The 27,695-nt window shown below is 33.3% G+C and overlaps 1 protein-coding gene across 1 annotated transcript; it reads right to left on the bottom strand.

Annotated features, from left to right (window-relative positions):
- Positions 1–23,974: 23,974 nt before the first annotated feature.
- On the bottom strand, positions 23,975–25,002 carry LOC107887480 (uncharacterized). Its single transcript, XM_016811739.2, has one exon. The coding sequence runs from the start codon at positions 24,752–24,754 to the stop codon at positions 24,230–24,232; it is 525 nt and encodes a 174-aa protein (XP_016667228.1). The 5' UTR covers positions 24,755–25,002; the 3' UTR covers positions 23,975–24,229.
- Between the last annotated feature and the right edge of the window lie 2,693 nt (positions 25,003–27,695).

Below are 27,695 nucleotides of genomic sequence, written 5' to 3'. Positions count from 1 at the left end.
ATAACATGTACACATTTGCACTTTCACAATAGTTATCGTAACCACATATCACATGTTATAGCATCTCATCTCAATTCACATAATCACAAAAACATAAGCACATAGTTCACAACATAACATAGGTATGAGTAAGCTTACACTTGGAATTTAGAGTAGGGGTTTAGGCTACTACTAAATTCCCAGATACATATAACTCGTGCATACAAGCAATGATTCCAAACACTCACCAATACACTTTCGCCGAGAAGCCGAAAGCTTAATCTATACTTTTCTAGCTCGTAGACGGTCCTAGCATATCTATAACTTTAACACAATAAATTCACACAATAATACATTCAAAAATCAGCCAAGGACTCACCACAAGCAATCAAAAACAAATTCCTAAACTAAGTTCTCATGTAACTGAAACCTTTAACATAGCAAGCTTTAAATTCAAATATCTCATTCTACACTCAGTCTTTCTACCTAAAACCAATTCGTTAATCTTATAATTCACCTACGACTAATTCCCAACCTTTAAACTACAATAAAATACTGAAGTCATGGTATCAACTTTTTTCGACATATTTTATGGCTATTTTCCAAAAATTCATTAAAACTCAAGAAATATTTATCGAAACTTCAAAACAAGTTTAGAACCTTTTTTTTCATGTCAAAACTAATTGAAAAACACTTTGAAACTAAGTTTTTACTCAAAATCCTAAGATTCACCATTAACGAATATATTTTCAGCTTTTAATCAAAACATGTGATTTAATGGCTAATAATTCAGTTTTAAAGACTAATTAACATTAAAAACTAATGGATAGATGAATTGTTACCTTTGATGGAAGAAAAATAGAGGTTTGTCAAATACCTAAAAAACTCACATGTGAAGAAGATGATAAAATCTACGGTATTTTGGGATGTTTTCTTGGAGATTTGTGATGGTAAATGGCTTGGGGAATGATAGAAATCAATAGGATTAAAGTTTGGAAATCAAAAATCAATTGGGGAGGACTTGAAAGAGTAAGGGCAGCAAACCAATGCTAAGGGGAAAAGCTTTTGTGAAAAACAGGTAGAGGTGATTTTAGGTTGAATTTTAAAATTTGGTAAAACTGTAGCATAAATGCTCACAAATCAATCATCTTTCTAAAATTAAATGTACAACACTTTTTCAAAAATTGATTTGATTTTCTAAAAACCGTAAACATCACTGATATACAATGTCATAAAATTCCAAACACTTTAAAGCTAAAATTCTTAAAATACCCTTGAAACTTTTAAACCCTATTTTAGGGTGTTACAGACAGTTTGGCTACCCCATTATTGTTGGACCAGTCCTCTTTTATCTAGCACAATTGGGCCTCTTTCCTTCTTCAGGTTTATAATTAATTTTTAACCTAATTAATTTTGGATCAAAATTAATTATAAAATATGTATAATAATCATTATTGGACTGTCCTTGGCTGAAAAAATAATTAGCCTTGCTCCTAATTCACTTGATGGAGAAAATTGCTCCAACAGTTCAAGCCTTTAGAGGTAACTATCGAGCCAATTTTCACCTTTTGTGTAAAACTGTCGAAAATAAACCAAATTTGTGAAATTTTATTATAAAAAAAATTAAAATTCAATATGTTAATAATTTAAGTGCAAATTAATTATTTATAATTAAAGTATGAATTTCGAGAAAAATTACTATGAAACTGCACGAATTAGAGCTCAAAAGATGCTGAAAAAGTCCCTATATTTTTCTGTTTCGACACCCCCAAACTTAATTCATCAGTCTTTCCGAGTAATGCACAAGTTGCAAATAAATTGCTTGAAATCACATTTGAAATTTATCCTTAAAACACTTTCCCTCCCCCACAACTATGAGTTTAGTATAATTATGCTAAAGAACAAGAACTTTGAAATTAGCAACCCAAGTATACATAATGTTTGAATAATTCTCAATCATTATCATAATAGCAAGAATAGACTTGTAACACCCCTTACCCGTATCTGATGCCGGGACAGGGTTCGAGGCGTTATCGGACTTCAACGTACACCATTTTATAAAACCAGGCCATGAAATTTCATTTAAATTAAAAAAAGTCAATCATAGGCATAATGTCCCTTACACGAGCTACCGAGGCTCTAAACAGGTATTAAAGGTGGCTTGGGACTAAACCGAGAACTTTGGAAAGTTTTGGGAAAACTTAGGAAAAATTTTCATGAAACAGGGTCACTCGCCCATGTGGACATAGGGACACGCTCGTGTCCTCAAGCCGTGTAACTCTCTATTTATGACGTCAGCCAAATTGAACCACACGGCCAGGCCACATGCCCGCATGCTAGGCTGTGTCCTCCACATGGCTGAGACACATGGCCATGTCTCTGCCCATGTGGCTAACACTTAGGCTATTTTCCAAGCCTTTTCTTACCATTAATCCCTCACATCTTTGCACGCATCAAAGTTATACATCATGGCATCATTTTAATGATTTAGCATACTTCACTAAGGTGTATTCTTAACTTTAACATGTTATCGTTCACAAGTTTCACATACTCATATAATATCAAGTCTAGACACAATAATCCATATTCATTGACCTTGTCAAGTGAAGCATTCATGTTCAATCATCATCGTCTTATTTCTATACCATACAATTACTTCATGGCTAAAACCATTTTGATTGGTCATGAAGTATTTATCATACACACATGTCTTAACACCAACCATGTATGTCCCACAAGCATAAACACATCATCGCATCACAAACATTAGAACTTATCATGGATAACTAGGCTTACAAGCCACAATCATTATAAGCCACATCTCATGGCTATATACAATGAATCAATATAAGCTAATACATTTGGCTAATCACAACAACATCTATCATAAAAACTAAGTCCCTATACATGCCACTCACTTGAAGGTGCTTAATACACATATGCCAATACTCCAAATGTGATGGCTGGATAGTGTGATGCTGCGTCCGACGATCTCCAACCCTGAGCTAACCTAACAACATTAAAGAAATGAAAAGGAGGGAGTAAGCTTTACGCTTAGTAAGTCTATATGAAAATAATAAGTAATATGCAAACATGCTTCTCAAGGTAATGCAACCATAATTACACTTTTACTTATATTCTGGTCATGTTATTTTATCAAGACATAGTTACTAAATTATTTATATCTGGAGCTAAGGAACTCTAAATTATGATCCGCTAATTTTCCCTGAAACTAGACTCACGTATCTTCTTACCATAAAATTTTTAGAATTTTTGGTCCTACCAATAAGTACAGTTTATTCTTTAAAATCTCCTTTGTTTTGCTATTTGACAACTTTGACCTTTCTTCACTAAAATTTATTTATCTCTTAGTACGGGATTCGGATAATGTTACCGTCTATTTCTCTTGAAAATAGACTAATTTAAGATTTATTCATATGAATTCTAACCCGTAATTATTTTCATACAATTTTTAATGAATTTCCAAATTTAAGACAGGGGAGCCTAGAATCACTCTAACCCTGTCTTACAAAAATTCAAATATCTCACAATATGAAATTTTTTTGCTTACACCGTTTCCTATATGTGAAACTAGACTCAATCATCTTTAATCTAATATCTTATTCAGTCTCTATGTGACGCCCCGAATTTGGGCCAAGAAGTATTGGGTCTTGAGTATGGGCCCGTAAGGAGGTTGTATATAAGTATTTTATTGTTCAAGGAAATGACACAATTAAATGTCTGCTCAAGTGGTTAACGGTCCTGAGAAGAGTGGGAAAAGTCCTGGGTTCAAACCTGGGCTTTAGCAAAAATTTTGGTTTTAAGTGAATAAAACCTGGGTGCTTGGGTGAAGGCCTTTTCAATTATTATGTTAAAAATGTCATAAGGAAGTATGTGATCTAGTGGTTATGGCGTCATTAAGGTTGCAAGGGAGCCTGGGTTCAAGTCTAGGCTCTTGCAATTTATTTTGGTTTTTATTGTAAATGAACCTGGACTTTGGCCTATAGACCTTATAATTAATTGAGGCTAAAATGGTGACACAGAAAGAGCTTGTGGTGGAGTGGCAAGGTGGCGTATTGTGAAACTATGAGGTCTGAGGTTGAAGTCTTGGGATGTGCAATGGAGTAATTATATTTCTGTTTGAGCTGTGTAGAAGGCGGAGTTGGACTGGAACTCTGTGGTTGAAGTGGTCATAAAAAAAAAGGAATTTTCCTAATGGTTGAAAGTAATCCCACATCGGGAAGCTAACATGAGAATTGGCGAAAAGCTAGCTTTAAATAGAGCGAACAAGATGAGTTGGTGATCACTGCTTTTAGGAGGGATTATTTCATACCTGCTTAACCAAGGTTGGTGATCGTGGACTTCGACGCGTTCTCACAAACAGGTGTGTATTCACGCCCTTCTTTATTGGAAGTCGGCAAAAGCTGAAAAGCTGAAACTTCGGCATTTGGGGCCTCATGAGAGTGCAATCGCTCGTGGGGTAAACTGAGCCTACGAAATGTGGGTGTACGTCGAGGAAGGCCACCATGAGCGATCTCATGGGCCTGGGCCGCAATGGGCCGTACGGGCTCGTGGGCCCGCATAGGTAAACTTCACTATTAAATGGGACGTAGATAGATTTGCCATGTCATGCACACGACTTAGGTAGTTCTAGGCCACATTGGGCCTAGATGGGTCGTGTGGACCCAATGGGCTCATGGGCCCCACACGGATTAAATTTGCAATTTGCGATAGTTATTGGACTGGGCTATGTAGATCACATAGCTGTATCTAAATTTGGGCTAAATACGCCACACGATGGTGTGGGCCCACTTGGTCTGAGTAAGGGGCCTTTGGCCCATTTGTACCGTTGTGACTGTTTAGGTTACTTAAGTCGCTTGAGGCGGTGGTAGACCTTCTTATGGGTCATAAATACCCCCGATTTGTAAAAATTACCGAAATACTCTTGTAGTGTAAAACGATCGTAATGCCCCTGTAGGGTAAAATGACCGTAATACCTCTGTATGGTAGAATGATGATTATGCTCTTATGTTCTGTTTTACTGATGTGCTTATGATTTACATATATGATTGTACTGAGTATGATTTTGCATACACGTAATATTTATGACATGACATACTGCATGGGGTTGGGTTATTTTGGACGGAGGAAGCGTACGGCCTGTAGCCATTCTGTACAAAGCTTTCAGTATTTCTGTGATACTTATGGCTTATAGTCGTTTTGTTAACTGGCAGCTGCGATATTTACGACCTTTAGCCGTTCTGTCTATGGCATTGAGCCATTTTGTTGACTTAGTGCCGCAACCGGTGCTAAGCTTGGTGTGTTGGCTGGGTGGGTCGATTTTATCCCCATATAGTGTGTTGGTTGGTACGGGTGGTGTGTTGGTTGGAATGGGGTGGGAATCTATCTGCATATCTGCATTTGATACTGATTCTGTATTGGGTTTAGGTCCACCTAATTCTATTATTGGGCTAAGGCCCACCTGATACTGTTTCTGTGATGGGCTCAGGCCCAGACTGTTTCTACATACCGTATATCTGACTGTTTGTTTTTTAGGAATTACACACTGAGTTTTCGCAAACTCACCCTTTCTGTCTAACTATGCAAGTAATACCTAGACTTAGATGATTTGGAGCCGCGAGAGACTCGGAGGTGGCCACATGATTGCAGTGGATCTGTAATTTGACTTTATTTATTTTAAATTTCATATTTCGTTTTGGATTATGTAATAAGGCTATAGTGGGTTTAAGTTTTAAGTGGGCTTTTGATTTCTTATATTAAACTGCTATTCTAGGAAAACTCGAGTTTTCAAAATATTTACGGTTTCCAAAATGCTTTCGCGATTTAAGTTGAATTAATATTCCAAAGACAAATATTTTGGCAAACGTTTGTGACGAGATGATTTACTAACCCCGTACAAAAGGTTTTAACTTTAGAAATAAACTTTTAACGGCAACTCGATTCTTGAACGACGCTTTGATGCAACACGCCAGATTTGGCCATAACATCTAGGCCGGGTTTGGGGTGTTACATTTAATGGTATCAGAGCCAAGTTGCAAAACTCGGCTGTAGAATGGGTTTCCAAAAATTGAATTTCAAAAAGTTGTTTCCACATGTGCGACATGCCTGAGATATTTCATCTAAAAAGTGTGGCACACCGAGTCTTCGGAGCCGAATCCGTAAGTTTTTGAAACTGATGTTTGTTTTCATTGAAAAGTAGTAGATAGAAATACTGTGATTTCTTAGATATTAAACTGTATTGTTACACTTGAATTTAGAGTTTGTATTTATTTTGTGTGTGTTCTGGAAATGGTATGCATGTGATATTTATCTGCTCTAATGGATAGATGGTTTGGTGCATGCTTCTATTGTTAGGATCAGAGTGTGCAGCGAGAGCGTTGTGTGGTAGGCTAGGTTGTGTGACTATTTTGATAGTTGGAAATTTCAAGGACGAAATTGTAACGCCCCATACCCGAGACCGTTGCCAGAGTCGAACACGAGGTGTTAACGGACTTAATTCATTTACTTACACAGTTCATTTAAAAGTTTCCAGACAAGCTGGCTAACTACATCACAGTTACTTTAAAAATCATATCTCGAGTTCCAAAACTCAAAAACTGATTCCGTAAATTTTTCCTGAAACTAGGCTCATGTGTCCATCTACAATTTTTTTTCTAGAATTTTTGGTCGATCCAATCAGTACAGTTTATTAGTTAAAGTCTCCCCTGTTTCAGGGTTCGACTACTCTGACCTTCATGCATTACGACTTAGATATCTCCCTGTACAGAGCTTCAATACTTACGACGTTTATTTCTAATGAAACTAGACTCAAAAAGGAATCTATACATATAAAGTATGACTTCTAATTGTCTCTGGTTAATTTATGGTAAATTTTCAAAATTAGAAAAGGGGATCCAGAAAACGCTCTGGCCTTGTTTCATGAAAACTTAAACATCTCATAAAAATACGGCTCATATGGTCGTTTCGTTTCTTTCATATGAAAAGAGACTCATCAAGATTCGATTACATAATTTATTCACTATTTAATTCCATTCCTACTATTTTTAGTGATTTTTCCAACTTACGTCACTGCTGCTGTCAGCATCTATTTTAAGGCAAATTTTACCTATTTCATAATTTTCCATGAATCAAATAGCAAATTGACATACATTATTATCAAGGGTAATCCCGATTAGCCATGACGTACGTAGCACCAATAGGACCATGATTGGCCATTCCAATGGCTAGTCATTACCAAACATTTCCACACCACTTAATAACCATATCACAAGACCATAATGTTATACTTCAAAATATACGAGCCATTTTCGCATGGCTATACGAATACACCTTACCAAAGGGTACTTAATTAACAACAAGGGTCAGCCCTATACATGCCATTTTCAAAATTGAACTAAAAGAGTACCGAAAGGTGGCTTAGATAGTGTGGATGACTTCGACTTTGACACTTCCGAGTCCGGTAGCTGACGAACAAAATCTATAAAACAGAGAATCAAAGTAACAGAGTAAGCATTTTAATGCTTAGTAAGTTCAAGTAATGAAATTATTTACGACTAAAGTATAGCGTTCATATGACTAAATGAATAGCTACATATACGCATATTCCCGAAATCATACTTACTTCACACTTCAACCAGTATACTCATACACAGGGGATCAAACCGAACTAAAGGCCGGAAGTTGTTAATCACTAAAGCGAATACTATCTAAAAAGGAATTAACTTTTCCGATGCATATACGAAACATACCTTATCGTTTGGATTTTATGAGCATATTAATTGAAATTATTATAGCAAGATCACTCAATTCCAAACCCAAGTACCTTCGGGATTTAGCCGGATATAGCAACTCGCACAAATGCCTTCGGGTCTTATCCCGGATATAGTCAATAGCACAAAAGCCTTCGGGACTTAGCCCGGATATAGTCACTAGCACAAATGCCTTCGGGACTTAGCCCGGATATAGTCAATAGCACAAAAGCCTTCGGGACTTAGCCCGGATATAGTCAATAGCACAAAAGCCTTCGGGACTTAGCCCGGATATCATTCGAATAATCATGCACATATATCAATAAATCATGACACATCCATATTTCATTTTCATTACTAAAGCTCAAACACAAGACACTTATCAAACCTTACCAATTTCGGCTCAATAGCCACATACAAAGAGCATGATTTTGATTGGCTTTATAACATGATCTCTATACACATTCGGCTACCCGTCACAAGTATAAACTAATCACCTCAATATATAATTCAAGTAGAATCATTATATCACCGTTTATTTGTTATGCTTATATGTCATGACTTAATCAAATCATAAACTAAGTTCCATTACTCAAAGACTTACCTCGGATATTTGGTACAGTTGCGGAGTGGCTACTCGGTTACTTTCTCTTTTCCCTTATCTGAAATTGCCCCCTATGCTCTTGAGCTTAAGTTCAACAAATTTTAACTAGTCATTAATCGACTATTCAAGTATTACTTTCAGAATATAATACATATGGATTCGACTTTCACACATATAGATTATAGTAAGCTTTATAAAAATCAATAAATAATTCATTAGCAAATTTTCATTAATGTTTACAATATAATTACAATTTCCCTATAAGCTAACTTCCTGAGCAATAGTCACTAAAGTTTTTATAACTGGAGCTACGAAACTCCAAATCAATTGTCGTAAATTTTTCTTTATAGAAGACTCATTTATCTATTATCCATAAAATTTTCAAAATTTTTAGTTTAGCCCAACAATACCAGATTTTTCTTAAAGTTCACCTTGTTTCACTGTTTGACTAAACTGACTACTCTTCACTACGAATTAAATTTCTCATTGTACAGAATTCAAAATATGTTCTTGTTTATTTCATTTGAAACTAGACTCATTAAGGAGTCTAAGCATATAAATTTTATCTTAATGCCATTTTGTACAATTTATATTGATTTTATAAAAACAGAACAGGGAATCCAGTAGTCATTTTGACTCAGCCCCACAATACTTCAAATATCTCAAGATCGGTAACTCTTTTGTTTTTATAGTTTCTTTTCTAAGAAACTAGACTCTTCAAGCTTTAATGAAATAATTTATTCAGCTTCTAACTCAACTCCTACAATTTATGGCGATTTTCCAAAATCACCTTACTGCTGCTGTCCCCAAGCAGATTATTACCAAATCACTCTTTCACACATTCTTTGTATACATTTTATTTAAGCATGTATATCAACAATCGAATTCATCATATAAATATCTATAAATTCACTCAAACAATCTCAATACAACACATGGTGCTCAAACCATTATTTAAGTTCAAAACTCGGCTAATACACATATATACACTAGCAATCAAATACTAACATTTGCATTTCACCTTAATAGCTAGCTTAGCAAACCTTAATTTAACATATAATTGTTCATAACACAATTAAAGCATCCTCTCCTTTCCATCAATTCAAAACACATACATTGCCCAATAATATCCAAAATCATATTCGGCCTTAGTACACAACTTGTTAGCCGATTTTTCTCCATTTAGCAACTAATGCACATATGTGCTCATTTGTTAGACTCTACTTCTCCTACCTACCATTTTTTTCATCCAAATAACATGAACAACAACCATTTCTTGAACATTTTCTCTTAACCGATTACTCATGTTACCAACAAGATTCAAAATTTGGACATGGGCTAACTAAGGGACTTAGTAACTAGCTTAATACATTCAACAATTTCAAAAGCTACCATGAATTACATACCTTATTCAAGACTAGAAGGAGTGGCCGAATGTTTGTTTCCCCTTCCCCTTTCTTCTTAGAATTTTCAGCCGAAGATGTTAAAAGATGAACACTTTATTTCTTTTCTTTGTTTTATTCACTTAATTAGTTTAACACCCTTCTTCTTCTTTTTTCATAAATTATGCCATTAATACATTATTTTATTATTATTACCCATCACATATTGCTTATCCTCATTGTCATGGCCGGCCACTACTATCAAAGTGGGGAAATTGACATGCAAGTCCACCCTTTTGATTACATGCATTATTGAACCACTTCTAGGATTACCAATCCCATTTCACATTTGTCTCACATAAGTCCTATTAAAAAGATTCACATTCAAATGAATAAATTAAAGATTGAAATTTTCACACATGCATGTTCATGCACAATAAACATAGAAAATAACGGTTCTTTATTTTTATAACTCGGTTTTGTGGTCCCGAAACCACTTTCTGACTAGGGTCAATTTAGGGCTGTCACAGAAATTTCTTTAAGGCAGTAGAATTGTAACGCCCCGAATTTGGGCCTAGAAGTATTGGGCCTTGAGTATGGGTCCGTAAGGAGGTTGTATATAAGTATATAATTGTTCAAGGAAATGACACAATTAAATGTCTGCTCAAGTGGTTAAGGGTCCTGAGAGGAGTTGGAAAAGTCCTGGGTTCAAACTTGGGCTTTAGCAAAAATTTTGGTTTTAAGTGAATAAAACCCTGGGTGCTTGGATGAAGGCCTTTTAAAATATTGTGTTAAATAAATGTTATAAGGAAGCATGTGATCTAGTGGTTGTGGCGTCATTAAGATTGCAAGGGAGCTTGGGTTCAAGTCTTGGCTCTTGAAATTTATTTTGGTTTTTCTTTTAAAGGAACCTGGACTATGGCCTATAGACCTTAGAATTAATTGAGGTTAAAATGGTGACATAGAAAGAGCCAGTGGTAGAGTGGCAAGGTGGCATGTTGCGTAACTGTGAGGTCTGAGGTTCAAGTCTTGGGATGCACAATGGAGTAGTTATTTTTCTATTTGATCTGTGTAGGAGATGGAGTTGGACTGGAACTCTGTGGTTGAAGTGGTCATAAAAAAATAAGGAATTTTCCTGATGGTTGAAAGGTAATCCCACATCGGGAAGCTAACATAAGAATTGGTGAGAAGCTGGCTTTAAATAGAGCAAACAAGATGAGTTGGTGATCACTGGTTTTAGGAGAGATTATTTCATACCTGCTTAACCAAGGTTGGTGATCATGGACTTCGACGCATTCTCACAAACAGGTGTGTATTTGCGCCCTTCTTTGTTGGAGGTCGGAAAAAGCCAAAACTTTGGCATTTAGGGCCTCACGAGCGTCCGATCACTCGTGGGGTAAACTGAGCCCACGAAACGTGGGCGTACGTCGAGGAAGGCCACTATGAGCGATCTCATGGGCCTGGGCCGCAATGGGCTGTATAGGCCAAATGGGCTCGTGGGCCCGCGTGGGTGAACTTTACTATTAAATGGGACGTAAATAGACTTAGTCATGTCACGCATACGACTTAGGTAGTTCTAGGCCACGTTGGGCCTAGATGGGTCGTGTGGGCCCAATAGGCTCGTGGGCCCCACATGGATTAAATTTGCAATTTGTGATAGTTATTAGACTGGGCTATGTAGGTTACATAGCCGTATCTAAATTTGGGCTAAATGGGTCACACGAGGGTGTGGGCCCACTTGGGCTGAGTAATGAGCCTTAGGCCCATTTGCACCATTATGACTGTTTAGGTTACTTAAGTCGCTCGAGACGATGGTGGACCTTCTAGTGGGTCATAAATACCCCCGATTTGTAAAAATTACTGAAATACGATTGTAGTGTAAAATGACTGTAATGCCCCTGTAGGGTAAAATGACCGTAATACCCTGTATGGTAGAATGACGATTATGCTGTTATGTTCTATTTTACTGATGTGCTTCTGATTTACATATATGATTGTACAGAGTATGATTTTGCATACACGCAATATTTATGACATGACATATTGCATGGGGTTGGGTTATTATGGATGGAGGAAGTGTACGGCCTGTAGCCGTTCTGTACAAGGCTTTCACCCTTTCTGTGATACTTATGGCTTATAGCCATTCCGTTAACTGGCAGCGCTGCTGTAATATTTATGACCTTTAGCCGTTCTGTCTACGGCGTTGAGTTGTTCTGTTGACTTAGTACCGCAACCGGTTCTAAGCTTAGTGTGTTGGCTCGGTGGGTCGATTTTATCCCTACATAGTGTGTTGGTTGGTACGGGTGGTGTGTTGGTTGGACTGGGCTAGGAATCTGTCTGCATATTTGCATTTGATACTAGTTTGTATTGGGTTTAGGCCCACCTGATTCTGTTATTGGGCTAAGGCCTACCTGATACTGTTTCTGTGATGGGCTCAGGCCCGGACTGTTTCTGCATACCGTATATCTGACCGTTTGATTTTTTAGGGATTACACATTGAGTTTTCAGAAACTCACCCTTTCTGCCTAACTGTGCAGGTAATACCCAGACTTAGACGATTTGGAGCAGTGAGGGACTCAGAGGTGGCCACACGATTGCAGTGGATATGCAACTTGACTTTTTTTATTTTAAATTTCATATTGGGTTTTGGATTATGTAATAAGGCCATAGTGGGTTTACGTTTTAAGTGGGCTTTTGATTTCTTATATTAAACTGCTAGTCTAGTAAAACTCAAGTTCTCAAAATATTCACGGTTTCCAAAATGCTTCCGCGATTTAAGTTGAATTAATATTCCAAAGACAAATATTTTGGCAAATGTTTGTGACGAGATGATTTGCTAACCCCGGACAAAAGGTTTTAACTTTAGAAATAAACTTTTAATGGCAACTCGATTTTGAACGACGCTTTGATGCAACACGCCAGATTCGGCCATAACGTCTAGGCCGGGTTTGGGGTGTTACACTCTAATTCGATTTCTAAAATTTTTGGTAGATTTTCAAAGTTGGTCTACTACTGCTGTCCCAAAACTGTTTTATTGCAATATAATGATAACTATCATAAGTTCACTTTCAATTAATCGTGAACTCACCATTCATGAATTCCATGTTCAAATACGCAATATAAGTTAACATGATATTGCAACAAAATTCTTAATTATAATTCATACATCTTAGCTCACTGATATCTCAACATTTCAAAGTCTTAATAACCATAAGCTTAGTGTACATACCTGTACCATACATTCTTACCCATTTTATTCCACTTTTTATCCCAACATCTTGAATGGCTCGTTGAACCACCAGAATACTTAAGGACACTCGGGATTATCATAAACGAAATAGAGTACCAATGCCATGTCCCCGACATGGTCTTACATGAATTCACATATCATCGCCGATGCCATGTCCCAGACATGGTCTTACACTGGCACACATATCATTGCCGATGCCATGTCCCAGACATGGTCTTACACTGGCACATATATCATTGACAATACCATGTCCCAAACATGGTCTTACACTGGTACACATATCATCGCCGATGCCATGTCCCAGACATGGTTTTACACTGGCACATATATCATCGCCGATGCCATGTCCCAAACATGGTCTTACATAGGCACATATATCATCGCCGATCCCATGTCCCAGACATGGTCTTATATAGGCACATTCAGCACGGTGTCACGACATCCAAGTCCTAAGTATTCCTTTGGGTCACCCGGGCTTCCGAGATACAAAGCTATCATCACATTTTCACTGAATCATCACAAGTCAATTCCAATAAAGGCATAAATCCACATTTCATACAATATCAAGTATTAAGCACATGATAATGAAATTGATGAATTAGTTTTACACAAAATTACTCGTTTCAAAGAAACATCATATTCCATCAAACTTCCAATATATTCAATCATCATGTATCATGTTAACGACATTTGAGCTATCGATTACTTTATGGGGTTCATTACTTTCCCATACACAATATCATTAACATATAATTCAATACAATCATAGTAAATTGGATTTCAAGTATAATAACAATAACACGAATAACATGCTTATTTAGTCACACGAACTTCCCTTGAATGCAATTACGACCAACTATTCCAATTTAGTCCATCATATCAAACTTTCCCGATTTAAGCCCGAATCTCTATTTTCTTGATCTAACATTTCAAATATAGCTCATTTATTATTCACATTATTCAAATTGACCCAAAAATTATACTTTTACAAATTTGTTTTTTACCCCTAAACTTTCACTTATTTACACTTTAGCCCCTAAGCTCGTAAAATTATTTTTCTTCAATTTTTTTGCACTTTAAGCCAAGCCGAATAATTTTCATAAATATAGTAGCCCAAAATTTTCACTAAATCATACTTTTATGACAAATTTTATAACTTTTACAAAACGGTCCTTTTAAGCATTTTCATGTAAAATCTCTTAGTAAAAGTTGCTAAACATGCTTTAATCTTTCATTTTCTTCCATTAACCTTAAAAATACTAACATGTCATGCATGAGTCAATTTCTAAACATGAACCCTAGCTTAAAATATGGGTAGAAATGAGTAGATCATGATACAAGGATTTCAAAAATGCAAAGAACATTAAAAACGGGGCTCAGGATCACTTACTATGGAGCTTGGAAGCTTGAAAACCGTAACCATGGCTTCCTCCTTGCTACATTCAGCCAAACAAGAAGATGGACAAGGGTTTTTTTCTTTTATTTTGTCTTTTAGTCCATTTAATTACCAATTTACCAAAATGCCCTTTTTACTCATATTTAAAATTTTACCCTTCCATATCCATTTTTGTCCAACAAATTATCCAATGGTCTAATTAGCATTTAAGGACCTCCAATTTAAAATTTCATAACAATTAGACACTTCTAACATGTAGAACTCAACTTTTGCACTTTTTACAATTAGGTCTTTTGACTAAATTGAGTGCCCAAACATCAAAATTTTTGAACGGGATTTTCACGAAATCATTCTGTGAAATTGTAGACCATAAAAATAAAATAAAAATAAACTTTATTATGTCAGATTTGTGGTCCTAAAACTACTGTTCCGACTAAGCCCTAATTCGAGATGTTACAAGACTAAATGTTTTATCAATAAAGATATGCTAATTCTTACCAATTAATTTTTATTCCCTTATTTAATACTAAACTGCAATCACTAAGTTTAATTTATTTCTAATATGTTGAACTTAGCAATTTCTCTCCACTAATGTAGGCAGTATAGAAATATGAATCAATATATCTTTTAAATAGGTTGTAACGTAACTAAGCTAGGGGTGGGTAAAAGATAGATAAATTTAGGCTAAAAACCCTAAATTCAGCTTGCATCAAACCTTCAGAATAAATAACTTCAAATTCACCAACTTATTTTGCATTTGAGTTCACAGATGCTCTTTGTACATTTATTTCTTTTGATTACATATGCTCTTTCTTTCTTTCTTCTTCTTCTTCTTTTTTTTTTTTCGAGCATATTACTACTACCATATTAGATATTCATGCCAACATGAATAGTATAATTTCCCTATAACATACACTCAATCATCATGTTAGTTTCATATTGATACAATTAAACATTAATCTTAGATGAGCTCATCACTTCAAGTATTTCTATTTCCGTTCCTCATTTTAATCCTATTGAACTTCTCAAAATCTCGATGGATATTTCATTTACCGTCAAATTGTGTGAGTGACATTTTAAATACGCACTCTCGTGAACCTCGCTCTTACAACGGGAATACTAGTCTAGGCTAAATCCCCCAAAATGTAAACTTATAGAGTAATGTCGGGATTACCAGTCCAGGCTAAATCTCTTACAATGACTTGTACTCTAATGAGCTCAAATCTAAATTATCAGTCCAGGCTAAATTCAGACCCTAATCGGATTGCCTGTCTAGGATAAATCCATTTCAGCACACTTATTCTTCGAGAGGCTCGATCACTAAAGAAACACCCATTTGGGCTAGATCTTTTTAACCTCAATTCATTTCGAGAAATCCATTAGATATCCTTTTATTTCAATCAGGAAATTTCAATTCTATTTTAAACTATACTACCACATTTCATGGATTATCATGCAATGAGTGTCTAAATTGTCATACGTTCAAATATATACATTTTGTGTATATTAAGAGTTTACTTCAAGTTACACGAACTTATCTGGTAATTTGTTCGGGTTCGTATTTCGGTTATTCTGGAACCTTCCATTTTCTACAATCGACCTCCGAAATTGGTTCCTCCGGGTCTATATCAGTAAAAATAAATTATTAATACCTCATATTGTTCATTTTCGGCTTAAGGCTCACCCTAGGAAAAATGACGAATTTGCCCCTAACCTTTCACACTTTTTACAATTTAGTCCTAAGGCTCGTATAATGAAATGCATGAAATTTCTAAGTTACCCAAGCCTAGTCGAATATTTTTCTTGCTTATAGCAGCCCACATTTTCTTTCATTTCACATTTTTCTACCATTTTCACAACTTTTACAAAATGGTCCCTTAAGCCATTTCCATGGAAAACTACTTAGTAAAAGTTGTTTACTATCCTTTAAACTCTCATATTCCACCATAAATCATCAAAACACAAGCATCTCATGCATGGGTAAATTTTTGAACATGAACCCGTGCTTGAAATATGGGTAGAAATAGAGAGAACATGTTACGAGGATCTTAAAAACATAAAGAACATCAAAAACAAGGCTAGGAAATACTTACTATCAAGCTTGAAATGTTGAACCAAAACCCTAGCTATGGCTATAGAGAATTTTGGCAGACACAAAGAAGATGATAGCTGATTTTAGCTATCTTTTTCCCTTTTTATTTCATTTATTACTAAATGACCAAAATGCCCTTCCTTAATAACCTTTCAAAAATTTCCATGCATGCCCATTTTTGTCCAAAAACTTAGAAATTGGGTAAATTTCTATTTAAGGCCTCCTAATTAATAATCCATAGCAATTTCATACTAATTACTTCTAGAACCCAACTTTTGCAATTTATTCAATTTGGTCCCTAATTTCCAATTGGACACCTTATACTTAAAATTTCTTCATGAAACTTTAGTACATGCTTATTTTCATATCCTAGACCTCATAATAATCATAAAAGAAATATTTTAATGTCATATTTGCGATCCCGAAACCACTATTCCGACTAGGCCCAATTTTGGGATGTTACAATTTTAATTTGATCAGAGGAGTTTTAACTTGAGAATCGAATATTTGATTAATGAATCGGTTGTGCATGTGTTCTTTGATAATAATAATGTCTAGATATGATTACTAGAATACCGAATAAGCATGTTATGCTTTATTATTAGTGATTGCAATTAATTCAAATTGAAATGGTAAAATGTGCATAGACTTATAGGTTCAAAAGTTATATTTGGCCATTTGATGATAGTTGTTAATGACTCATTTTGGTGGGTTAATAAGTTGTATGCCTTTATTTGATATATGTGTTTGAAAATGGTCTATTTTGATATAGTAATATGCGCATGAAACTTTATAATAAGTAAGAAATATATTTGACCATTTTGTAATGATTGTTAATGTTTCATGTAGAAAGGATTAATAAATGAATGTGCTTTAGTTTACAAAATGATGTGTTTAGTAATTATTCTAAGGAATTAAATGTATACAAGTGAATGTTTTGATACATGCTAGATATACGAAATGTTATAATCTTAATTAAGTTCTGGTTGTTAAATGTCATAGTTGAAGAGGACATTTGGTTCGAACATGGATTTTTTTTATGTATGACCTATACGCCTTGATGTATATTGTTACTTCGAAACATTGATTAGATATTCGGTTATACTTGGTTGGGTTTTGGAAAGCAAATATGCATGTTTGGTTTATATGAACTGTTGACTTGTGGCTATTTTAGTTGTGAAACTTTTATAAAGAAGATAAGTTTATTTTATTTTTATGTTTAGAAATGAATGACTGTTTTGGACTGTGTTTTGGTTGATAATGCCTCGTAACCCTACTCCAGCGATGGATGTGGGTTATTAGGGGTGTTACATATTCCCTCATTGTTGTATCACTGTATCAACAATCATACATGTCAAATTTGACATACATTAAAATTCTCTAACTATTTATAGAGGTGAAGCTAAGAAATTTAGATTGTGGGGTCAATTTTTTTAAAAAAATTAAAATGTTTATAAAAGTCATATAAACTAATGTAAATTTTTTTTTCTTATTATTCTTCCTTTACTTTTCTTGTAGGCTTTTTTTTAAATATTTTTTCCATTCATGTTAACATTTAGAGCAAACATATCTAAGTCTTAAACACATAAAGGTTTTCATAAAGCCAACATACCACTAGTAATTTTCATTCACAAAAACAAGCATCACTTAAGTATCTTTTGGTGTCATAAGAATGCAATATATCTATTTTTCAAACACAAGATTCACAATAATCACACTAGCAACAACAATGGCTAAATCAATATGCTAATTTTTTTTAATCAATTTTAATTTCTTCAAGGTTTTTATTAATCAATTCTAATTTCTTCAAGAATTTATATTAATCAATCTCTAAAAATTATAACCCAATCACGATGTCAAGAATCTCATACAAAACCAATAATCCCAAAATCATTCAATAAAAAGGGGTCAAATTCTGCTATTATACCCTATACTTTGTGTAAGTTGTGGATTTAGTACTTGTATTTTAATTTGATCAAATTTAGTCCTTGTATTTTTTGAATTTTAAAATTTTAGTCATTGCTAAATGGTAGCAATTAGATCTATTAGGTTAAATTTTTTTATTACTCCTGCATTATGTGTAAAGTTGTAGATTTAGTCTATGTTCTCTAACTAGATCATTATTAGTCACTATATTTTTTGAATTTCAAAATTTTAGTATTAATGCAAACAACAGTCGTAAACATATTAATTGATTTTTTGTGAGTAATATGTGGAAATAACAAGTTGACATATCATTCCACATGCGATAATTGTAACACCCCATACCTATAACCCAAGCCAGAGTAGAATACGAGGCATTATCTAACTCGATTTCATGCACACGAACGTTCCCCAAGTCACTAAGACTTAGAACTCTTTCAATTTCTACTTTAAACTTCTTATTATGGGCCTACGAGCCCCAAATCGACCATTGAAAACTATTCAGGATCAACCTGAGTCCTTAAACCATTTATAGAAAATTTGTCTTTGAAATAGGGCACACGCCCGTGTGGAAGGGCAACCTGCCCGTGTGGCCACTTCAACATGGTCGTGCTGATGGCCCGTTTGTCTCACACGGCCTAAGCAATACAGGGACATGCCCGTGTCCTCTACCCGTGTGGAAATAATTCTAAATGCATACCTATAGTAGTTTTCACACGGCCTGGCACACGCCCATGTCCCTGGCCCGTGCCTTTCACACGGCCATGACACGCCCGTGTTCTATCCCGTGTGCAAAAACATGGACATTCTGTTTCTAACATCAGCAACCCCAAAATGTCACACAGCCAAGGCACACGCCCGTGTGCTAGGCCATGTCCTTCACACGGCTGAGACACATGGTCGTGTCTCTGTCCGTGTGTTTACTACGATGCATACTGACTTGAAAATTTTACGTACAGGGGACATACGACCGGACCATACGCCCAAAGGGCAGATCGTGTGTCACACACGGCCTAGACATATGCCCGTGTGTCTACCCGTGTGGACAATATAAGGCTATTTATCAAGCCTCTTTGCCACCCTTACTTACACAACCTACATAAAAGCAACCAAAACCATTATAAGACTATCTCATGCAACCAAATCAGTGACAATAGACAATATTCCATTTGTGCATGTCACTTATCTATGAAAATAACATCTACGTATATAAATCAAAACGAATGCTAGCCACCATTCAAGGCTTAATACAAAATGAAGGGTTTCCAACCCAAGCTAACACATTTGGTCAGTTCTCAATGACACAAAAATAGTAAAGTCTATGCCCTAAACATGCCATATTCAAAAATATAAATCAAACTATATCGAATGCTTCGATTGATAGTGTGATTGATATCTCTGACTTTCGTCGATCCTTGAGCTAGATGGGCAACACTATAAGAAAATGGAAAGGGAGTGGGAGTAAGCATAAAGCTTAGTAAGTTGCACATAAATGAATATACAATATAACTTTACCATTCATCAACAAGTATCATAATACACAAGTGGCATAAGCAGAACTTACTCATCAATATTCAATACACCTTATATAACATATATTGAGCTCACATTTCATACATACCATATAGGTACATGTACCACTCACAACACGGTTATACTTTCCTTGTTAACTTAAATCATACTTTCACCGTTGAACCATTTGGAACATGATCGGATACTCATTTAGCCTCAAACATGGGGTCAAGTACCGATGCTTGTCCCAGACATGGTCTTACACAAGTTCTACCATATCTGTGCCAATGCCATGTCCTATACATGGTCTTACACTGACACATCTCGCAGCCGATGCATGTCCCAGACATGTTTTACACTAGCTTACGTCTCGAGGCCGATGCATGTCCCAGATATGTCTTACACTAGCACTCGTCTCAATGTCGATACAATGTCCAAGACATGGTCTTACACTGGCTCTCATAATGTGGTCGATGCATGTTCTAGACATGTCTTACACTAGCTCACAACAAGTGACCCAAACGTCATGGCATGAATATCCGATTTATTTCTTAAGGTTCAATCGGGAATTTCACTATCTCTATTCTCATCACATTTTCTCATTTCCACAATCAAGTAATTTATGCTATAATAATTTCAATACAATTCAAATACATATATTATTAATGTAGTTGTACTATTTACATACAACTTACGTCGGATTACAAAATGTGGTGACTAGTCGATCTAGTCGATTTGCTTGGCTTTCCCCCGGTCTAGGTTCGGATTCGATATTTCTTGATCTATAATAGAAAAATGTACTTATTTAGTCACTAATTAAAATTAGGCAATCGAAAATTCATATCTTTAGTAAAACGACCATTTTGCCCCCTAGATTTTGACAAAATAACCATTTTGCCCCTAGGCTTGAAAATCGATTTTTATCAAATTTCTTCTTATCTTAAGCCTAGCCGAACCCTTTTTACTCTTGTAGCAACTCCAAATTCCCACTATTTCATATATTTAACATCTATTTTACAATTTATGCAATATAGTCCTTTTAGGTGTTTTCATGCTAACACCTTTCACAAAAGTTGTTCATAACACACCCAAGATTTATTTTCTTCCATAAAAACTCAGCAAAAATTACAAACCCTTTCATGGAAAAACCCTACACTCTTGATCATTTTACAAAGTAGTACCCTCATTTGAAAGCTCATGCTTCAATGGTCTCAAAAGTGCAAAAATCATCAACAAAGGGTATGGAAATCACTTACTTGTGAGTCAACTAAGTAGCTAAAATTTCAAGCTCCCAAAAGCCCTATTTTTGCTGGTAAAATCAATGAAGAAGGAGAGTTGAAAGAGATGATATCATCCTTTGATTATTTTATTTCTACTCTAGTCAAAAAGTCAAAAATCAATTACCTAACATTGAAAATTTTCAATTCATTGTCCCCTTTGGCCAGCCACCCTATTTCTAAGGGTCTAATTGCGCTTTAAAGGCCCCCAATATTTATTCCCTAGCTATTTGACACCTTTAGCTATCAATTCGGGACTTTTGCACTTTATGCGATTTAGTCCTTTTTCGCAATTGGGCTCACAAACGTTAAAATTACTTCACCAAATATTATATGTGTTCATATAATCATGATATATCATCAAAATAATAATGGAGTAATTTATTCGACTTTGGATTTGTGGTCCCGAGACTACTATTCTGACTAGCCCAAAATCGGGCTATTATAATAATATGTTTGAGACATCAAAATTTGAAAATAACAGAACTTGATGAACTTAATAGTTACCATTTGGTCAGGACTAAAATTTTCAAATTCTAGTAGTGTGAAAATAACCAAATCAAAGTATAGGTACTAAATCTGCAACTTATGCAAAGTATAGAGTCTAATAGCAAAATTTGACCCCCCAAAAAAACTACATCTTGCATAAAAATCTTAATTTATCAGAAGAAAAAGCCACAATCCTAATTTTCTAGAGATTTGTCAATAATGTATGAAAGAAAAGAAGAATTTTTACCAAATTGGGAGATTAGCTTGGAAGTATTGAACAACTTAACTCCTGTCTTGTAAAAATTCTAAAAAGTAGGGGAATTAAAAAATTTGAGAAAAAAGTGATAAGTGTTGAAAGAAAATAAAAGAATTTGGGGTTTTGGGGTTTTAATGATCCATGAGAGATTTATTTATTTTTATATAAAATAATTTATTTTATAAAATAATTCCTTTTTAAAATTTTGATGAGTCTTTTTCAAATTTTTGTGAAATCAATTTTTTAAAATAATTTCCAAATTTTTTATAAACTAATATATTAATTATATATAAAAATTATATGTAATATTATTTTTTTTGCAAGGTCAAATTCAAGGTGCTTCCCCTATTTATTTTATATTAAAAACTTAATCCGTAATATATATAATATCTTTAATTGATATAATAAAAATATCTTACCAACTAAAAAATTTACATGAATCACAAGTTTAGTTATGGTAAGCGGCTTAATGCATATAAACTTGCCCCGTGAAAGATGCTTTTGCCGTATGGTGACAGTGAGAAACTTGCCACTATGGTTAAAAGTAGATACTTTAACGAAAAGTAAAAGCAAAAAGCTAAAGTTATTATTAATAATAATAATTTGATGTTATGAACCAACTAAATATGAATCTAGTTAGAGAAAATATTTAAATGTCCTTTCATATTTAAAATAAGTTATATTATTTCTGAATCAATGCTTTAATTTAATATTTTTATATATGTTAATTTTATTATTCACATTTTATTACATTCATCAATTAAATATATATATCTATATATAATGTAGCTGACTAAATTAGTGTCATGTCAAGTCAACTAACTTAATTATGAAATTATTAAAATACATTTACTTTAAAGGATAATTAATAGTATTATGAGAGTATTTTCATCTTTTTGAACTTTTATATAATTTTCAAATAAAACAACTGAAAAGCATTATTTAATAATCGAATACAAAACCAACAAATCCATAATGTTGTTGATATAAAATATATATTTTTAATATATTTTAATATAAAATATATTAATCATTTGTAATATATTTTTTAATAAAAAATATTTCTATTCATTCACATCATGGGTATGATAAAAAATTTAGCATTAATAATATTATTTACTGAGTTGGTGTCACAAATTAGCTCGACACCAACTCAAGATTTATAACAAAACCATAATAAATAATTGTATTCATTTAATATTCTTAACCTGATGTATTCACAAATTGATAAACAATTGTATTTATAAATTAGCTCGCTTTTAACTCAAGATTGATAACATCATCATGATAGACAATTGTATTCATTTAATATTCCTAGTTTGATTTATTTATGAATTTAAATTTCGTTTTACTTGTAATTTAATCTTATAATTTTTATTTTAATATTGTATAGTTTAATATTTTATTATTAATTAGTTTCAAAATGCATATTTTATTATTTATTATATGTTATTTTTAAACACATCTTTATATTCTAAATTTATTATTTATTGCATCGTGACAAATTTAACCATTAACATTAAAGCTTTTGTCAATTTAATTGTTTTTTGAGTTAAATTTAATTGGCAACCTTAAAAAAAACTAAATCACTAATCTTTAAAAAAAAGTTGAATTGTAATTTATTTAACAAAAATATTAATTAAAACATTAAATTTTTTTAACATGTTAACTTACATATCAATTCATTACACTTAACATTATTTTATTTTATTTTTTGAATTTTTATAATTTTAATTTTTTATATATTTTAAATTATCTATTGATGCAATATATATGATATATAAAATACAAGTAAATTGGTATATGAGTTGTAGGTGAATATTATTACAAATTTATAATTTAATCAATATTTTTTTATTAAAAGGTAGATTAAATTTAACTAAAAATAGATTGAATTTGTCATAATGCGTAATAATAGCTCAATTTTTAAAAAAAATATCAGTCATGAATCCGTATACTTTAGTCCTTGCGTACAAGTTGGGGAGCCCATATCAATACCGACCGACAATGGATAGAGCAATTTGGACATTCGGGACAAACAAAAATACGAATCATTTCCTTGTCGATATTTGAATTTTCTGAAGAACCAAATATTTTCAAGGGCCAAATAAACAAGGGGAAAGTCTCAATATTTTCGAGAGGGGCGAATTCTATAATGAAATGACCCAAAAAGACGGCTTCATTTTTCAAAATTTATCCCACACTCCACACAGTTTCCCTGTTTTTCCTACTTATTACCCCTACCATTTCTTTCCGCTTCCTATTATCATCCTTACAGAAGTCCCATTCACCAGCCATAACTACAGGAAAAGTTCAGACTGCAACAAAGTATAATAATTAGCAGCCTCGTCTTCAAGTTCCCACAACCTATCACATAAAGCAAGCCCATTTCCACCATTGTTACAACCTTGTTCAAACTCAAAAACTCCAACATCAAAATCACCTTCCCTATTTGGAATCCCAAGCTCATCATCAGAAGCTTCAAGCAAATGGCGTATGACTTGCTCTTTATCATCCTGAATATCCTCGTTTTCTAAGCTGCCGGTGATGGTGTTGGTAGCTTCTGCTGTGGTGTTAGGCCTGGGGTTTTTTTGGTCAGCATCTAAGGCGGCTGATGTTGGGTAAGGAAGGGGGTCACCTAAGACGGAGTCAGACGAAAGTTCCTGTTGCAAAGTTGTGAGGAGAGAAGACAGGTCTTGGTTTGGCTCATCCTCTTCAGCTTCAAGCAAAGAGAGTATGTGATTATATGACTTATGGCGCTTTGTTTCTTCATCTGAACTCTGGGTTTCTTCTCTTGCGCGCTTTAAAGGCATCTGCTCAGCCATTGCAGCAGGACAGGGAAAAGTATAGTTGCTTTGAAGACAAAGAGAGAGAGAGAGAGAGAGAGAGAGAGAGAGAGAGAGAAGGATGAGGGGAGGGAGGGAAGCAGGAAAGAGCTATATAGAGGACAAAGGAAAGTGCAGCCCGGTCAATATGAGTTAAAAGGGCAAGCAACAAATATTTATTTCAAAATGAATGTTCTAATGCTACTATTATATTTTATCAATATAAATAAATATTTTATAAAAAAACACTTTTGAAAAAAATCATTTTCAATTTGTGAAAGAAAATGCTTTAGAATTAATTTCTATTTGAGAGAAGCAATTTTTTTTCTTTCCAAAATAATTTATTTAAAAATATTTTTATCTTAAAAAATATATATTTTATCAACAATACTAAATAGACTCTAAATTGTTCATAAATGTACCTTAAAATGGATACTGGACACGAAGAAAATATCCCCAGCGGTAGGATTATAATTTTGTGGTTCCCGAGGGATAATCAAAGGGCTGAAAATGAAGGTAAACATTAGCCTGAAAAGGGAGATATCAAAGCTCAAAGATAAAACAAAAGATAGTTAGAAAATAAGACATCGGTGTCTGTACCCTCTGTTTTACTTTGTACAATGAGAGATCACGGTTTGCACAAGTGGAGCGGATCTCTTTTAAAAGCCTTTTTTTTTCTTTTTCTTTCTAAATGATCCCGATTGTTTTCTCCTTATTTATTATTTTACTTTCATTTTTATATATCACCCCTAGAAAACCTTTTTTATAATGTTATATATTTTTATGATTTTTGTTTAAGGGAGTGGATATTTTATTAGTGGATATATTGTTTTCTATTGATAATAATATATATGAATATTGATTTATTTTAGTGCATCGTTTTAAATATATAGTTATTTTTATAGAACATTTGATGTATGTATATATAAAATATCTAAATTTAGGGAAAAGTATTTAAGTGTTTAGGGATTAAGTACCGTTTTGAATATATCATTATTTTTGTAAAATATTTTATGTATATGTATAAAAATATTTAAAAATATTAAACAATGAGGTTAAATAAATCTCAAATATAAAATACTCATAAAAATAAAATTTTGGTTCAAGTGGTAAAAAATAATTAAAAATATTGGTGGCATGAGTTTAAATTTCATTTATATAAATTTAAGATGCCAAAAAATAAAAATAAAATACTCATCAATTATGTAAAATATTATTTTATAAACTTCACAAATACAACTCATCACTAAACAAACTTAAAATAAACAAGAAAAAATCATCCATGAATTAAATAATAAAGTTATTCCATTCTATGCATATAACAATTCATAATGAAATTAATAAATAATAAATAAGTTAAAGTTAAAATATATTTTAAAATTATTTTTGATAAAAATAAATAATAAATAATAAATTTAAAATTAATATTATTTTAAAATTAATTTTTTAATATTGACCAATACATCATATTCTAGCTAATACAAGTGAAATCAACTCTTACGCACGGATATAACCAATAATAATAGAAATTTACAAAAGAAAGAAACCTATAATTCAAAAGTTCTAAATTATTTAAAATCATCATTAACAACTTTCAATGCATAGAATTACCTTCCAATTATTTATTTATTTTGATACTTGTTGGAAAAGGAGAATGAATTATTTGGGATTAAATTCAAATTCTTATACTTACAACATACTCTTGCCACTAGACTAAAGAGATTTTCGCAATCACCTCTCATTTATTACTTTTTATTTTTTAAGATTGGTATATTTATGAACTTTATTATTTATTCTTTAATTTATTGTTACATAGTCGAACATCAAAATGTGAATTTGAAGCCTCCATATGACAAATGATTTCAAGAATTTTTATTGTACATTTTTCCGATATGAATTTGAAGCCTCCATATTATGTATTCTTTTCGAATTTCCGTTTTTCTAAATTTCTCTCTAAGGAGAATCCTCAATTAAACTTATTTCAAAATTAACAAAAACAACAACAAGCTTCGTATTGCTTTCATTCAATCGTGATAACTTTCAATTTTATTTCAATTATCAGTGTACCGAGAATTTTTTTTAACCAACCTAAATGTTTATTTGAATTAGCAAATCCAGGCCAACATATAAAACCACTTAAAACTAATTAAAATTTAGTGTCAACCAGTCATCAAACTATTAGTTTGTTTTTGTTTTGATCACTAAATTATAAAAATTTTCAAGTTCGTCACTAATATTTTAAATCATTTCTATTTTGATCAATCTTCACTAAAGAGTTAACGAAAATGATGACTTGGTTATAATAACATATTTAGGCCTTGTTTACTAAACAAACTTCAGTTGAACTTAAAAAAACCCATTTAAGAAGTCCTTTTAAAAAGTTGAATTTTTTTAACTTTTTCAAGGACGAAAGTGCTTATGGCTAATTGTAATATCTCGAATTAGGGCTAATTGGAATAGTGGTTTCGTGACCACAAATTTGAGATAGAAATAATTATTTTATAATTATTTTGATGTTTATGATATGATTGCATGATTGTGTGAAAATTTTGTAATGAAATCCTATGCCTAAAGTGCTTCAATTTAAATTAGGGACTAAATCGAATAATTTGCAAAACTTGCATTCTAGGAGTTTTTAGTATGAAATTGTTTTGGAATATTAATGAGGAGGTCTTAAATAGCAATTTGACCAATTTCTAAGTCTATGGTCAAAAATTGGACATGGATGGAATTTTTGGAAAGTTTAGTAGTAAGGGCATTTTGGTCATTTAGTTATTAAAATGAATTAAAAACAAAATTAAAAGCCAATTTTTGTCCATCTTCTTCATTAGGCCGGAATTTCAAGGGTTCTCCATGGTTAGGGTTTGTTTCAACCTTTCAAGCTCCATAGTAAGTGATTCCAAGCTCCGTTTTTAATGTTCTTTACGTTTTTGGAATCCCG

The sequence above is a fragment of the Gossypium hirsutum genome, chromosome A03 (assembly GCF_007990345.1).
Source record: "Gossypium hirsutum isolate 1008001.06 chromosome A03, Gossypium_hirsutum_v2.1, whole genome shotgun sequence".
Lineage (NCBI taxonomy): Eukaryota > Viridiplantae > Streptophyta > Magnoliopsida > Malvales > Malvaceae > Gossypium > Gossypium hirsutum.
This window is presented reverse-complemented; position numbering and strand designations above follow the sequence as displayed.

Bases quoted from the DNA above. Each gene is read 5' to 3' on its own strand.
- LOC107887480 (XM_016811739.2), bottom strand. From the start codon at position 24,754: ATGGCTGAGCAGATGCCTTTAAAGCGCGCAAGAGAAGAAACCCAGAGT.